General features: G+C 54.2%; 1 protein-coding gene across 1 annotated transcript in view; it reads right to left on the bottom strand.

The window, feature by feature from the left end:
- Window positions 1-16,225, bottom strand: part of ADGRE1 (adhesion G protein-coupled receptor E1) — a gene marked incomplete at its 3' end in the record, with an annotated part of 60,575 nt that overhangs the window by 43,004 nt on the left and 1,346 nt on the right. Inside the window, 3 exon segments of the mRNA XM_070059510.1 lie at window positions 76-231; window positions 594-740; window positions 13,354-13,416. Of these exon segments, the coding sequence (XP_069915611.1) occupies window positions 76-231; window positions 594-740; window positions 13,354-13,416 (366 nt within the window).

Below are 16,225 nucleotides of genomic sequence, written 5' to 3'. Positions count from 1 at the left end.
AGACAAGAGATGGGGCATCTACACTTGCCAACACGCAGACGCAACTCACCAGAAACCCCTGCCTGGGGGCGTTACCCGTGCAATGGAAACGGCCAGGCTTTCCCTGGATCCAACCGTCGCCGGGGGGTGAAGAGAACCCCGGAAGACAGCTACACTTGTATCTTCCACGCCGATTTTCACAAACCGAGTGAGGACCACACGGCGAGGGGCTTTGAGAACATTCGTCAATATCTGGACAGAGAGAGAGATGGTTACTGACATGGGCACTCCTCCCATGGAGGGGGGATGTCCAAGTCCCCTCCCCTTGAACCTGAGCACATGACGCTAGGTCATCAAGATGCCAACACCAAGTCTCGACACCACACACTTCCGCTCCGTTCTCGGAACTTGCCACCAGACTTGAGGAAGCCCAACCACCCCTGCATTTTGATAGGCAAGGAGGAGTCATTTTCACCAAGAGAGAGAGACTCAGAGAGAGAGAAGCTTGGACATTTGAGGGTTGGAAAGGAAGTACCTGTATCCGCTCCAGCCAGCCAGCATCCTGCCGAGTTTCCAACCAAAGGCTGGAGGGTTTTGAGTGCCTGTGTACTCACCGAGGCATTGCACTCCTGGGCCTGTGAAGTGAGGCTGTCCATTGCTGGACCGGAAGCCTTGTTTGCAAGCACAATAGTAGCTCCCGATGGTGTTGGTGCAGGTTGAAAATGTGGGGCAGATGGTGGAATCCGCACACTCGTTCACATCTAGGGAGGTTTGTGAACCAGAGTTAGAGCATGAGAGAGTGAGGCTGTGGAAGGCAGGGGTGGCTGTGAAGCTGGGTTCCCAACAAGCTAGGCTGAAGTCTTAATCCCCAGGACCTGTGTACGTAATCTCTTTTTTTGGAACTAAAGTCTTGTACGTTAAGATGAAGTAGTTCTGGGGCAGGGTGGGCCTCCAATCCAGGATGGCTGGATTAGCCCAAGACACAGGGGCAGGAACAGAGAAATGCGTGGGACACAGGGGACAGATCCGAGGGATGCGCCTACAAGCCAAGGATTATCAGAAGCCAACAGTCACAGGCCAGTTTCTTACCCTCCAGCTCTTACTCCAAGAAGGGTCCCACCAACACCTTAATCTCAGATTGGTGGCCGCCTCCAGGACCATGAGAGAAGAGATTCCTAGTTTGCAGCCACTGAGTGCCTGGTGGTTTGCCATAGGAATTTTTAAGAAATTGGCACAGCAACCAACAACACTTAAGCAAGCACCTTGAAGACCCAAAACCCTTGGTTCTCCATGTGCGATCCATACACGGAGGGGCAAGTGTGCACCTGCACAAGCATCCCCCTGCAAGCCCAACACGATGCAGGAGCTCAGGACCCAGACCCAGATCAACAGCATCAGGACCTGCGTCTGGACAAGATCTGCAGTTGGCTCGAGTTTGTGCCCAGGAAAATTTGAGGAGCACCGATCTGCATGTTCGCTATTCACAGTGTGGTCCATTGACCAGCAGCACCCACCTCCCCTTGGATGCCCAGCAGACCTTGGAAAATTGATCCCCGATCCAGCAGGTCTGAAGAAGGGGACTGAAGTGCTCATCTTTTTTTTTTTATTTGACAGGTAGAGTTAGAGAGAGAGAGAGAGAGAGAGCGAGCAAGGTCTTCCTTGTGGGGAGCAACTCAGACTAGACTAAGTTACTCGAATTAAGACTTATTCTATGCATCTGCTCTCCCACAATATGGCGCTGGGAGAGGAGTAAACAGCTTCTACGCAGCTGCCTCTTGCCAACTTGAGTGATGACCTGCAGGAGCTGATCCTGCTCCTAATTGGAGGAGAGCAGCGTACTCGGCGTGTGGGTAGCAGAGTTGGGATTGGTGGAAGAGGACTATAAAGGAGGAGAGAGACAACATGCACCAGGAACATCTAAGAGGAACATCTATGAGGAACACCTGAGCAGCCCCCGAGAGAGCCGGCGGGCGGTGTGCCGCTCCCCCGCGGAAGTGGGGAAAGTGGCAGGGGAAACCGCCCTTCCACGGAGGTGGAAGGGTCGGTAGCCAACCCGGGAAGAACCAGCAGCAAACCCGGGAAGGGCCGAGCAGACAAAAGAACAGCGCAGGGTCCTGTGTCATTCCTCCGTGAAGAGGGGGAGCGACATAATGGTGCCGTGACTCGGATATGAAGCCTAGGCAGGGTTTAGTGTCGTTCCTCCGTGAAGAGGGGGAGCGACACTTCCTTCCATTGGTTCACTCCCCAAATGGCCGCTACGGCCGGTGCCGCACCAGTCCGAAGCCAGGAGCCAGGTGCTTCCTCCTGGTCTCCCATGCAGTGCAGGGCCCAAGCACTTGGGCCATCCTCCACTGCACTCTCGGGCCACAGCAGAGAGCTGGACTGGAAGAGGAGCAACCGGGACTAGAACCGGCGCCCATATGGGATGCCGGTGCCGCAGGCAGAGGATTAACCAAGTGAGCCATGGCACTGGCCCCGAAATGCTCATCTCTAACAGCACAATAAGGCTGCTGGTGCTGGCCCGGGGATCACAGCAAAGCAGATCTGAGTCCAGGTCCCAGCAGTGAAGCTCAAAGCACAGAACAGCGCTGTCCCCCCAGGCTCGTTCTTCCCCCTCCCTGGAGTGACCCGACCGCCCACGGAAGACTGCGTTGCTAGCTTCTCTAGCAGCGAGGGGTGGAGACAGACATGCCTGAATCCTTGCCAAGGGAGACGAAGAGAAGGCACATGTTCTTGTTTCTCTACCTCCTCGTTCCCCTCCCACCTGGGCTGGCGCGTGGGCAGAGTGGGCTCACTGTCTTCGCCCGTGAGGTAAGGCTCAACCCAGCGTGGCAGAGGCATCCGAGCAGGACTGTGCTACCATCCCCAAGCCGGCGATGGGGATGGAGAGGATAACGCAATTTCTACCTTGCCTAACTCACTGTTTCTTAGTTTCCATGGAAACAGCCAACACTCCATCCTAGCCAATCCAGCCCTGGGGTGAGTGATTTCTTCCCCTGTGCCTCGGTTTACCTGTTTAACCCTCACCTCCCTGCAATCCCCGGAACCTGTTGATTCTCCTTCCCGGGGATCATTCGACACCTACCAGCTTCCCTCCGTCCCCCTGGCCATGCCGGATCCCCTGCCTCCCCTTCACATCCCTTGTTCCCAGCAATCCCTTCTCTCTGAATGCAGTTTGACCACCGGCGCCGTGGCTCACTTGGCTAATCCTCCGCCTGCGGCGCCGGTACTCTGGGTTCTAGTCCCGGTTGGGGTGCCGGTTTTAGTCCCGGTTGCTCCTCTTCCAGTCCAGCTCTCTGCTGTGGCCCGGGAGTGCAGTGGAGGATGGCCCAACTGCTTGGGCCCCGCACCCGCATCGGAGACCAGGAGGAAGCACCTGGCTCCTGGCTTCAGATTGGCACAGTGTGCTGGCCGTAGTGGCCATCTGGGGGGTGAACCAACGGAAGGAAGACCTTTCTCTCTGTCTCTCTCTCTCTCTGTCTCTCACTGTCTAACTCTAGCTGTCAAAAAAAGAAGTAAATTTTAAAAATTGCAGCTTGACCCCCATACCCCACCCCTTGCCTCTTCCACTGCCTGTTACACTGTGGGTTGAAATCCAGAATACTTGACATGAGCACAGTGCCCCAGCAAGAGGACTGACCACAGCACTCAGCATTGTCTGCTGCCGGTCTCCCTCGGTTCCCCATTTTGAGCCTTCCTGCTGCAGGCCCTGTGCACATGCTGTTCCCATTTTTTCTGCTTAGCCCTGTTAGCTTCTACCCATTCCCTCTGACTTATTTTAATGTCACCTCCTCCAAGAAGCCTTCTCTGATTCCCTCATAACTCCCTGAGCTCCTTCTTCATGACACTTGTAATAATTGCTGCTATGATCAGCCAACACCCCTGCCACTCCATGAGGACAAGAACACACCTGTCATTTCATTCCTGTGCTGTACAGAGTAATGGTGACCATGCCCAATCCTGAGAACTCAGGAACGTTAGCCTCCCTGGCAAGCGGAACTTAAAGCTGCAGATGGAAGGAACAGCCTAGCCAGCCACACCAGCAAGGACAGTCCAGGCTGGGCTGTGACCCATGCAAACGAGGAAATTGGTAAGCGAGAGACAAAACCAGCAGAGGCAGAGGCCAACGATGAGGCGCCAGGGACCTGACAGCAACTGCCGTCCTGGAAGACAGAGGAAGAACCCATGAGCCGAGGAACGCAGCCGACCCTGGACACCAGAGCAAACGGAGTCTCTACTGCCGCCCCAGAAGGGACACATGCATCAGGCAGAACCATTCTGTACTTCCGACCTGTGGAACTGTGGGCTACTAGGTCATGAGTTTGTGGTTTTCTATGACAGCAGTCACAGTAAATAAACCAATTTCCTCTCTACAGATGTGCAAATGGAGGTTCAGAGGGGCTGGTGCTGTGGCACAGCAGGCTAAGCCATTGCCTACAACGCCAGCATCCAATGTCTAAGCACTGGTTCAAGTCCTGGCTGCTCAGCTTCCCATCCAGATCCCTGCTAATGCACCTGGAAAGGCACCAGACGATGGCCCAAGTCCTTGGATCCCCGCCAACAATTTGGGAGAGCCGTAAGGAGTTCCAGGCTCCTGGCTGTTGCAGCCATTTACAGAGTGAACCAAAGACGTAAGATCTCTTTGTCTCTCCCTCTCTCTCATTCTACCCTTCAGATAAACAAATCTTTTTGAAAAAGAAAAGCTTCAGAACCAGAACTTTTAGAACTGAAAGTGCTAGGGTCGGCATTGTGACACGGCAGGTAAAGTGGACACCAGCATCTCATGTGGGCACCAAGTCAAGTCCGGCTTCTGCACTTCCAATCCAACTCCCTGCTAATGCACCTGGGAGAGCAGTGGAAAATGGCCCAGGTGTTTGGGCCCTTGCACCTACGTGGGAGACCTGGATGAAGCTGCTGGCTTCAGCCTGGCCCAGTACTGGCCATTGCAGCCATCTGGGGGGAGAACCAATCTGTGTGAAGGATCTCTGTGTCTCTCCCTCCCTCACTCTGTAACTTTGATTTAAAGCAAGTAAATCTTTAAAAAAAAAAATCTAAAGATCTAGAGGAAAGGGGGTGGCTCTGGTCAGAAATGGAATAAATTTCCAAGCGATTTCAGCTCTTGCCGTTGGTTTTCTGAGCGCTTCCAGAGGCCGGGGCTGTGCCTCGGTCCTGCTTACTGCTGTATGGATCGGCCCCTGTCGCATCTGTCACCATGGAACACGTGGCACGAAGGAGCCACTCTGCCTTGGAGGGGGAGGGGCAGAACGGAGAGAGGCAGGAGGAAGACAGACAAGCAACAGATAAGTAATTGCTACAGGGAGTCAGATGTCCAGCAGAGATAGAGAAGAAAGCAAAGGAAGGGGGTGGGGGAGTTAGGGAGTGGGAGGAGGTGCAAAGTTCAACAAGGAAGTTAGCAAAGAAGGCAGAGACCTGGAGGAGGCAATAGGAAGCCACTGAAGTCCAGGAAAGGAAGTGCAAAGACCCTGGGTCAGAACCACACCTGGTGATGCCACAGAATAGCAGGAGGTGGGGGAGTGAGTGGGGGAGAAGAGCAAAGGGAACGGGAGGGAGTGAGGCGAGCGGGCGACCCAGGCAGTTCATACAGAACCTTCCAGAGCACAGTAAGACTCTGGGTTTTGATCAGAGAGAGCTGGGGGCCGTGGAGGAGCACAGGGTGACCAAGGCTCTCACAGGACCCTCCTGGTGCTGGCTGGAAGATGAGCGGCACGTGCAGAGAAGCAGAAGTGTGGAAGAAGTGGTGGTCCTCATCCTGCTGACCCCAGGGACAGTCGCAGTCCTCATCCAGCTGACCCCGGGGACATCACGGCCCTCGTCTAGCTGACCCCGGGGAGAGTCATGGCCCTCATCCAGCTGACCCCGGGGAGAGTCACAGCCCTCATCCTATGACCTTGGGGACAGTCGCGGCCCAGGCAGCAGCAGCGAGCAGGAGCAGATGCCGGGTTTGTCTTTAAGATTCATTTATTCAGGGCCGGCGCCGCGGCTCACTAGGCTAATCCTCCGCCTAGCGGCGCCGGCACACCGGGTTCTAGTCCCGGTCGGGGCGCCGGATTCTGTCCCGGTTGCCCCTCTTCCAGGCCAGCCCTTTGCTGTGGCCCGGGAGTGTAGTGGAGGATGGCCCAGGTGCTTGGGCCCTGCACCCCATGGGAGACCAGGAAAAGCACCTGGCTCCTGGCTCCTGCCATCGGATCAGCGCGGTGCGCCGGCCGCAGCGCGCCGGCCGCGGCGGCCATTGGAGGGTGAACCAACGGCAAAGGAAGACCTTTCTCTCTGTCTCTCTCTCTCACTGTCCACTCTGCCTGTCAAAAAAAAAAAAAAGATTCATTTATTCATTTGAGAGACAAAGTCATCGAGAGTGACACAGCGAGAGAGACTGATCCTTCCCCTGCTGCCTCACTAAACCACTAAACCCTAAACCACTTCAATGGTTGGGGAACAGCCAGGAGCCAGGAGCTCCATCCGGGTCTCCCACATGGGTACAGGGGCCCCAGCACTGGGGCTGTCTTCTGCTGTCTTCCCAGGTACATCAGCAAGCAGCTGGATGGGAAGTGGAGCAGCTGGGACTCAACCTGGCACTCCAGTGTGGGATGCAGGGGTCATAGGCAGCGGCTGAACCAGCTGCACCCCAACACTGGCCCCATATTCTGGATTTACCTTGAAAGTGATGGCTGACAAGGTTTCCAAGCCGAGTGGATACAGGGCATGAAAGAAAGAGGAGCAAACAGAAACCCCCTACGAGGACAGCGACACGGGGAAGCGCTCTCTGAAGTGGCACCAGAAGGGGGTGCTGGTCCCTGCGCTCGCCCTCAGCCCCTGCACACCCCTGCTCCCCTCCCAGGCCGGCCCAGTGGCATTTCCCACCCTGCATGTTCAGGGCCTCACGGCTTAGGGTCCCGTCACCCCCTTCCCCAAGTTCAGCCTCTGCAAATTCAAATCTACCGCAGGCCCTGTGACACTGGCTTCACCCTGGCCATTGCAGCTATTTGGGGAGTGAACCAGTGAATGGCGTCACTCTCTCGCTCTCTCTCCTCCACCCCCGCCACCTCTCCTTGCCACTCTTTCGAATAAATATTTTCTTAAAGAACACTACACATACACTTTTAAGGAGGCTGCCACACTGAAATTGAATATGAAGGAATTCAAGTCTCCGATGTGGAGAATGTTCCAGAAGTATCCTGTTGCCCTGAGGCAAACATCCCTCCCTGTCTACTGTGTCTCACATCGGGACGCCGTCTCCGCACCCAGCATCGCACGGCGACCAGCGGCGCCAGGCCAGCCAGTCATGCACCATGGAACCCACACCTCCCTTCTCCGACTCCCCCACCTGCGCTGGGATGATAAAAACATCCCCGTGGTGGCGTTGCCGAGATGTAGAGTTTGGCACAGTGTCTGGCACAGCGTCTGGCACAGAATCAGGACCTTCTGGGTCAGAGCTGCTCACTAGGAGCCCTCTGGGGCAGGCTGGATGCAAAGAATGTAAGAAAACCCAGGCCCACAGAAATTCAGCCCGAACACCCAGACCACAGGTGGGCACAGGGCAACAGAGGTTAGGTCACTGCCTGGGATGCCCACGACTCCTATCAAGTGCCTGCTTCAAGTCCTGGTTACTCTGTGGTCCGGCTTCCTGCAAACAGCAAGTGAAGGCTGGGACGCTTGCATCCTCCTGACCACCAGGATCCACCCCTCGGATTAAGTCTCTTTGTACACAGCTCCCATCGGTTCTGCCACACTGGAGACCCGTGGCTGACACAAGCACCCACCACCCTGCTGGGTACTCACAGAGGCACTGGGAATTCAGCCATGGAATCTGAGACAGAGGGAAATCGTGTGAAGGGGCGGGGCTTTGGGAGGATGGATAGTCAACAAGAATGCATCCCGTGAACAGACTTGAAGGGAGGGAGGGTACACAGACAGCAGGAACATTCCAAGTATACAGAGCCACGTGTGCAAAGGCCCTGGGCAGGACTGAGGCTGGCACGTTGGAGATACGATGAGGGAGGTCCATGGGGCCCAAGCAGAGTGAATGAGGGGGAGGTAATAGGTCACTCATCCAGGGTCCCACGGGCCATGGGGTAGCCTGGAGCTTTTACTCCCAATAGAGGTAGGAGCCACAGAGGACAGTGGACAGAGGTGGAACCTGACTCAGGTGCCCACAGGTGCGCCTGGAAAAGAGGGGCCAGTGCTGCAGTACAGTGGGCAAAGCCGCTGCCTGAGGCACCAGCATCCCACAGGTGTGCCAGTTCGAGTCCCGGCTGCTCCACTTCTGATCCAGCTCCCTGCTAATGGCCTGGGAAAGCAGCAGAGGATGACCCAAGTGCTTGGGCCCCTGCACCCATGTGGGAGACCTGGAGGAAGCTCCTGGCTCCAGACAGGTCCAGCTCCATCCATTGTGGACCAGAGGATGGAAGATCTCTCTCTGTCCCTCCCTCTCTCTAATTCTGGCTTTTAAATAAATAAATACCTTAAAAAAGTAGCTAAGAGACCAGAGTAGAGGCCACTTCAGCACACATAATCCTCACCCAGGATCAGCCTCAGTGGAAAGGGGCAGAGGGAGGGGGAAGGCAGCATTTGATTCTGCAACAAGGCTTCCCATCTCATGGGCACCATCCAAGCACCAGACCCCAAGTGCACTTTCACCAAATGCCCACAAGCATGGCCCCAGGGAGGATCACCAAGCACCATGATCACCCAGGACGTGCCTGGTATTGGCACGGCAGGTGAAGAGTCCTGGGAAACCCACCCAGTGCCCAATCCTCACAACCATCCCATCAGGCAGACGACGAAACCCAGAGACCAGGGCACTGGTTCAAGTCCCAACTCCCTTCCGTCCCAGAGACGCTGGCCAGAGTGCTGACCACAGTGGGAACGTGTGTGCACCAAGGAGAGTGGCACATGGGGTCCCTTGGACACCCCCGTCCCAGTACGAGGGGAAGCTCAGGAGTCGCACACACACCCTCCTCTCAGGCGGTACCCCCTCCCCAGCCTCTCCACCTGCCTTGCCCAGGCCCTGAGTCAGCATCCCCTGAACAAGCTATGCTCGGGCACTCCCTGCAGGATCTGGCCGGCTGGGGCTGAAGCCTCGTCCACTACCAGCTTCCTCCCCCTGCTCTCAAATGCTCATACACAGCCTGAATTGTGGTCCAGAGCACAGGTTTGAGTCCCGGCTGCTCCACTTCTGGTCCTGCTCCCTGCTGATGCGCCTGGGAGGTAGGAGTGATGCCCCAAGTGCTTGGGCCCCTGCACTCACGTGGAAGACCTGGACGGAGTTCCTGGCTCCTGGCTTCAGCCTAGCCCAGCCACTGGCTGTCACGGCCATCTGAAGAGTGAACAGCAGAGGGGAGATCTCTCTCTCTCCTTCTCTCCCTGTCACTCAGCCTCTCAAATATCTTTTAAAGATATATAAGTAAATTATTCACATAAGGATCCTCATCTCAAATAACTTCGCTTATGTATGGGGTACAGTACGTTTTGATATATGTGGATAATAGTTAAATCAACCTAATTCATATATCCAGCATCTCACAGACCTATCACCATTTATTACTTGTCAATCAGAAATAAAAAAATACATAGGGCCATTGCTGTGGAGCAGTGGGCTCAGCTGCGACCGGTGGCCCTGGCATCCCATATAGGCGCTGGCTCAAGTCCTGGCTGCTCCACTTCTGATCCAGCTCCGTGCTAATGGCCTGGGAAAGCAGTGGAGGGATGGCCCAAGTGATTGGGTCCCTGCCACTCACATGGGAGACCCGGATGGAGTTCCTGGCTTCAGCCTGGCCATTGCAGCCATCTGGAGAGTGAACCAGTGGAGGGAAGACCTCTCTGTGTGTCTCTCTCCCTGTCTTCCCCCTTCTCTCTGACTGTGCCTTTCAAATATATAAGTCAATCCCTTTAAAAAAGAAATAAAGAATTTAAGAACCAATAAGGTAAATAAGGAGCACATTTCTGGTTTATTCCCGGTCGCTACCTAGACGGCACCAGCACATCGCCTGAGACTGGGGCACTGTGTCTGTACATTCTGTGAATTCTCTCTGGAAGACGTCTCTGGGCTGAGGGCTGGGGCTCCCATGTGTGGGTGCTGTCTTATAACCCTTACTGGTTACAATGTACCGAGAACATGTGTGTGTGTGTGTGTGTGTGTGTGTATCTTATAATCTTTACTGGTTATAACATACAGAGAACATGTGTGTTGTCTTATAACTCTTACTGGTTATAACATGCAGAGAACATGCATGTTGTCTTATAACTCTTACTGGTTATAACATACAGAGAACATGTGTGTGCTGTCTTATAACCCTTACTGGTTACAATGTACCGAGAACCTGAGTGTGTGTGTGTGTGTTATAATATTTACTGGTTATAACATACAGAGAACATGTGTGTGCTGTCTTATAACTCTTACTGGTTATAACATACAGAGAACATGTGTGTGCTGTCTTATAACCCTTACTGGTTACAATGTACCAAGAACAAGAGTGTGTGTGTGTGTGTGTTATAATATTTACTGGTTATAACATACAGAGAACATGTGTGTGCTGTCTTATAACTCTTACTGGTTATAACATGCAGAGAACATGTGTGTTGTCTTATAACTCTTACTGGTTATAACGTGCAGAGAACATGTGTGTGCTGTCTTATAACTCTTACTGGTTATAACATACAGAGAACATGTGTGTGCTGTCTTATAACCCTTACTGGTTACAATGTACCAAGAACAAGAGTGTGTGTGTGTGTGTGTGTGTCTTATAACTCTTACTGGTTATAACATATAGAGAACATGTGTGTTGTCTTACAACTCTTACTGGTTATAACATGCAGAGAACATGTGTGTTGTCTTATAACTCTTACTGGTTATAACGTGCAGAGAACATGTGTGTGCTGTCTTATAACTCTTACTGGTTATAACATACAGAGAACATGTGTGTGCTGTCTTATAACCCTTACTGGTTACAATGTACCAAGAACATGAGTGTGTGTGTGTGTGTGTGTCTTATAACTCTTACTGGTTATAACATATAGAGAACATGTGTGTTGTCTTACAACTCTTACTGGTTATAACATATAGAGAACATGTGTGTTGTTTTATAACTCTTACTGGTTATAACGTGCAGAGAACATGACACAAGGCATAAGGGCACAGCTCATGGAGCTCAAGAAACCAGCAACCTGCATTCATTTTTTCTTTCATCCCAATCCTGCCCAATTTTCCTGAAAGTGAAGCCATCTGGACACCAGCTTAGTCACTGCATGTGCCAGTACTCTGCACTGCATGTGTGTGGCACGGAGGCCTCCTCATCTGTCTGCGCTTGTTGCCCATGCACCGGGCTTCCAGAGCCTTGAAAACAGACATGGCCTACTCTTCACCCCACGCCAATGGCAGCCCCCTGGGACCCAGCAATCCCACTGCCAGTTACCTGCCCACATACTCCGCCCCATTTATGCAGCGCCACCCATGGGATCAACCAAGGTGTCCATCACCAGATGAACAGATAAGAAAACCGTGATACACATGCACACACATTGCATACACGCACACACATGTGCACACACATGCACATACACACAACCAATGGAATATTAATCAGCTATGTAAAGAACAAAATTCTATCATTTTCAGTAAATTGGTTGGAACTGGAAGATATCATGTTGGGTGGAATAAGCCAGACAAAGAAAGACAAATATTGCATGTCCTTCCTTACATGTGGGGAGAGAGAGGGGAGAGAGAGGAGACAAAGAGGGGAGAGAGAAGGGAGAGAGGGGGGAGAGAGGCAGGAAAGGGGGAAGAGAGGGGGGAGGGGAGAGGGGGGAGAGGGGAGAGAGGGGAGAGAGGGGGAGAGAGGGGAAGAGAGGGGAGAAAGAGGGGAGAGACGGGGGAGAGGGGAGAGAGGGGAGGGAGGGGAGGGGAGAGAGAGAGGGAAGAGGGGAGAGAGGGGGAGAGAGGGAGAGAGAGGGGAGAGAGAGAGGGGAGAGAGAGGGCAGAGAGGGGAGAGAGGGGAGTTAGAGGGGGAGAGAGGGGAGAGAGCACCAAGAGAGGGGAGAGAGCTCAGAGAGAGGGGAGGGGGGAGAAAGGAGAGAGGGGAGAGAGGGGAGGGAGGGGAGTTAGAGGGGGAGAGAGGGGAGAGAGCACCAAGAGAGGGGAGAGAGCTCAGAGAGAGGGGAGGGGGGAGAAAGGAGAGAGGGGAGAGAGGGGAGCGAGAAGGGAGAGAGGGGAGAGAGAGGGAGAGAGAGGGGAGAAAGAGGGGGGAGAGCAGAGAGAGAGGGGAGAGAGGGGAAAGAGAAGGGAGAGAGAGAGCGGAGAAAGGGGATAGAGAGTGGAGAGAGGGGAGAGAGAGGGAGATAGAGGGGAGAAAGAGGGGAGGGGAAGAGGGGGAGAGAGGAGGGGAGAGGGGGGAGAGAAGGGAAAGATGGGGAGAGAGGGGGGACTGAGGGGAGAGGGGGGAGAGAGGGGAGAGAGAGGGGAGAGAAGCGGAGGGAGGGAAAGAGAAGGGAGAGAGGGGAGAGAGAGGGAGAGAGGAGGAGAGAGAGAAGGGGAGAGAGGGTAAAAGGAAGGGAGAGAGAGCGGAGAGAGGGGAAAGAGCGGAGAGAGGGGAGAGAGGGAAGAGAGGTGAGAGAGAGGGGAGAGAGAGCAGAGAGGGGAGAGAGCGGAGAGAGGTTAGAGCGGGGAGGGGGAGAAAGGAGAGAGGGGAGAGAGAGGAGAGGGGAGAGAGGGGAGAGAGAGGAGAGGGGAGAGAGGGGAGAGAGAGGGATAGAGGGGTGAGAGAGGGGAGAGAGCGGAGAGAGGGGAGAGAGGGGAGAGAGAATGTGGGGCGCCTGTGTGTATCAGTTTTGCTACAAATAGTGTTTTTGTCAAGCTTTGTTTTAAATGTGGATCAAACCCAAACCGATGGGAATTCACCCTTGTGTGGTCTCAGGGATGTTGAGACCGGTCGCCTGCTGCACCGTGGCCTTCACGCCGGGTCTGCCCAGCCTCTTTTGCGGGGAGATGGGAGCCCTTGCCTGGGGCGCATGGTGGATTTGCGGGAAGCCTCTGTGCCTGCGCCCCCACCGCTTCCGCAAGGGAAGCGCGGGTTTCTGCGGACACAGGCGGCTGGGCTCCGGCAGGGGGGAGCTGCTCCACGGTCCGCAGAAACATCGGGAACCTGGGCTGTAGACAGGACTCTGTCTACAAGTGAGGCTACCGGGGCCACCCTCGCCACCTGCCTCACAGCCCTGGAAACTGAAAACCCAGCAAGTCCCCGGCACAAAGGAAAGAACCCAAAACCTGCAAGGAGCAGGGGCCCAGGAGACACCAGGCAAGCAGAGACCTCCGCCCCGGCCCCAAGGACCACCCCCACCCATCCATCGCACCAGCCTACCTACCATCCAGAGTGGGGTGCGGCCGAGGCAGCCTGGTCACCGCTCCAACACAAAGGCCACAGCACCCTGTGAAGACAGAGAAGGGGACGTCAGACCCGCAGAGACCTCAGGGAGACAGGGCTGCTTTGATGGACAGCAGCATCTCAGAGCCACACTCAGGGTCACAGCACCACCCCAGGGGCTGCTCTCGGCTTTCCCGGCCTTTTGTGCATCGTGCTGTTGGGTTCAGTTTTATTTTGCTTTTTTTTTTTTCCTAAAGATTTATTTTATTTATTTGAAAGGTAGAGTTAGACTGGCATAGAGAGAGAGAAAGAGAGAGGGCTTCCACCGACTGGTTCACTCCCCAAATGGCTGCAATGGCCGGGGCTGGTTCAGGCTGAAGCCGGGAGCTCCATCTGGGTCTCCCACGTGGGTGCAGGGACCCAGGCACCTGAGCCATCTTCTACTGCTTTCCCAGACCATCAGCAGAGAGCTGGGTCAGAAACGGAGCAGCTGGGACTCGAACCAGTGCCTTTATGGGATGCCGGCGCTGCAGGTGGCAGCTTTACCCGCTACACCACAGCGCCCGCCCCTTCCAGTGAGGTTCATTCTCCCATCTGTCTCCGTGGAATCTATTTGAGAATCTTCGAGCTTCCTGGATCTGGGTCCCATGTCTCTCTCAAGAATTGTGAGGTTTTCAGCTAGTATTTTATCAAATACATTTTCTATGCATTCTCCTCTCTTCTTCTACAATTCCCAAAATGCAAACATTCGCCTACTTCACAATACTTCATAAATACAGTGGACTTCCTTCATTCTTTTTTGTTCCTTTTTCCTGTTTGTCTAATGAGTCATTTCAAAAGCTTTGTCCTCGAGGTCAGAAACTCCTCCTTACAGGCACAGTCACCCCAGGGACTGAGAACAGACTTGTCAGGGCTGTCCCGTCCCCAGCAAAGCTGCAGCCTAAGCCACGGAGGCACCCACAGACACGACCGGCATTGACTGCAGCCGAAGGAGCTGCACCCACCAGGGCCACCCGTAGGCAAAGTCTCTCCCTAGGAGGCACACTCCACCAGGTGGCAAGAGGCGACTACTACATCAGAGGCACACAGATCAACAACGGGACACAAGAAACAAGGAGAGCACGATTGTCCAGGGACGTACCCCAAAGAAAAGAACACCCATGAAATGCCTGAAAAGAACTCTCTCTGACTCTGCCTTTCAAATAAATATGTTTTAAAACAGAATTCAAGGGCCAGCGCCGTGGCTCACTAGGCTAATCCTCCACCTTGCAGCGCCAGCACACCGGGTTCTAGTCCCGGTCAGGGGACAGGATTCTGTCCCGGTTGCCCCTCTTCCTGTCCAGCTCTCTGCTATGGCCTGGGAGTGCAGTGGAGGATGGCCCAAGTGCTTGGGCCCTGCACCCCATGGGAAACCAGGAGAAGCACCTGGCTCCTGCCATCGGATCAGCACGGTGCGCCGGCCACGGCGGCCATTGGAGGGTAAACCAACAGCAAAGGAAGACCTTTCTCTCTGTCTCTGTCTCTCTCTCTCACTGTCCACTCTGCCTGTCCAAAAAAAAAAAAAAAAAAAAACAGAATTCAAAAAACGGCTCTTCAGGCACCCTGAGCTAGACTACAGATAGGTATTTTAACAGAATCTGGAAAATTGTTGTCTGAAGGGCGAATTCAACAAAAACGTAGGTGTCGGGGCAGTCACGTGACCTGGGAGCTGCCACTGGTTGGAATGACTATCGGAAGGCCTGGGTTCAAGTTCTACCCCTCCTCGATTCCAGCTTCCTGCCAAGGTGCATGCTGGGAGGCGGCAGGGACAGCTCAAGTGTTTGGACCCCATCACCACCATCATCATCGTCACCACCACCATCACCGTCACTATCATCAGCACCCGCAGCACCAGCAACACCATCTTTGTAACTCTTTGTTGCCCAACCTTACACACGATAAGGGGTGACTCTGGCTGACACCAGTGCCCCACCCCGAAGCGAAACCCCACACCCCTCCACTTGAGATCAATAGCCATCTGCTGGCCGAGGTCAGCAAGTCCCAATGTGGCCGCCCACCGCCACCAGTGGAATTCTCTTCCTTGTTAATCACTTCAGAGACAACGCAGCACAGGGCTTGAGCCTGCAGACTCTGGACTCCTGCTTTGGTTTAAAAGTTTGCCATCGGGGCCAGCGCTGTGGTGCGGCCGTCACCAGCATCCCACATCACCGCACCAGTTCAAGTTCCGGCTGCCCCACTGCTGATCCAGCTCCCTGCACGTGCACCTGGGAAAGCAGGTGATGGCCCGAGGGCTTGGGTCCCTGCCACCCACAGTAGAGACCCGGATGGGGTTCTGGGCACCAGGCTTTGGCATGGACCAGCCCTGGCCATTGTGGTAATTTGGAGAGTGAATCAGAGGATGGAAAATCAATCTCTCTCCCTCCACCCTCCATCTGTCTCTGTCTCTCCCTCTGTCACTTTCTCTTTGAAATAAGTGAATCTTTAGCAATTTGGCTGACTGAGCAGCCTTGAGCATTTATTTTTGTCATTGTTGGGCCTCAGTTTCCCACTCTGTAAAATGGGTGAATGAGAGCAATCCAAGAGCCACAGCAGAGGAAACCCACACTTGCCCTAACCAGTGACCAGAACTGACAAGACACAGAAGGAAAATTAGCGACATGGAAGACATACAGGGCCAAGACGAGCTGACGCCTGAAGAAAGAGAGCCCAGACAGGAAGGCTCCATCTCATAGCTCCTGTCTCAGCAAAAATCCAACCTGCTCAGAGAGACCGTCCCGACTTCCCCTTCCACAACCTAATCACACTACAACAGCTTCTGCTATAGGGCTGATCACAGCCTGAAATTCTCACTCACTCATTTTTATTATTTGTAA

This window comes from Oryctolagus cuniculus, chromosome 16 (genome assembly GCF_964237555.1).
Source record: "Oryctolagus cuniculus chromosome 16, mOryCun1.1, whole genome shotgun sequence".
Lineage (NCBI taxonomy): Eukaryota > Metazoa > Chordata > Mammalia > Lagomorpha > Leporidae > Oryctolagus > Oryctolagus cuniculus.
Note: the sequence above shows the minus strand (reverse complement) of the source record. Positions and strands in the feature narration are given on the sequence as shown.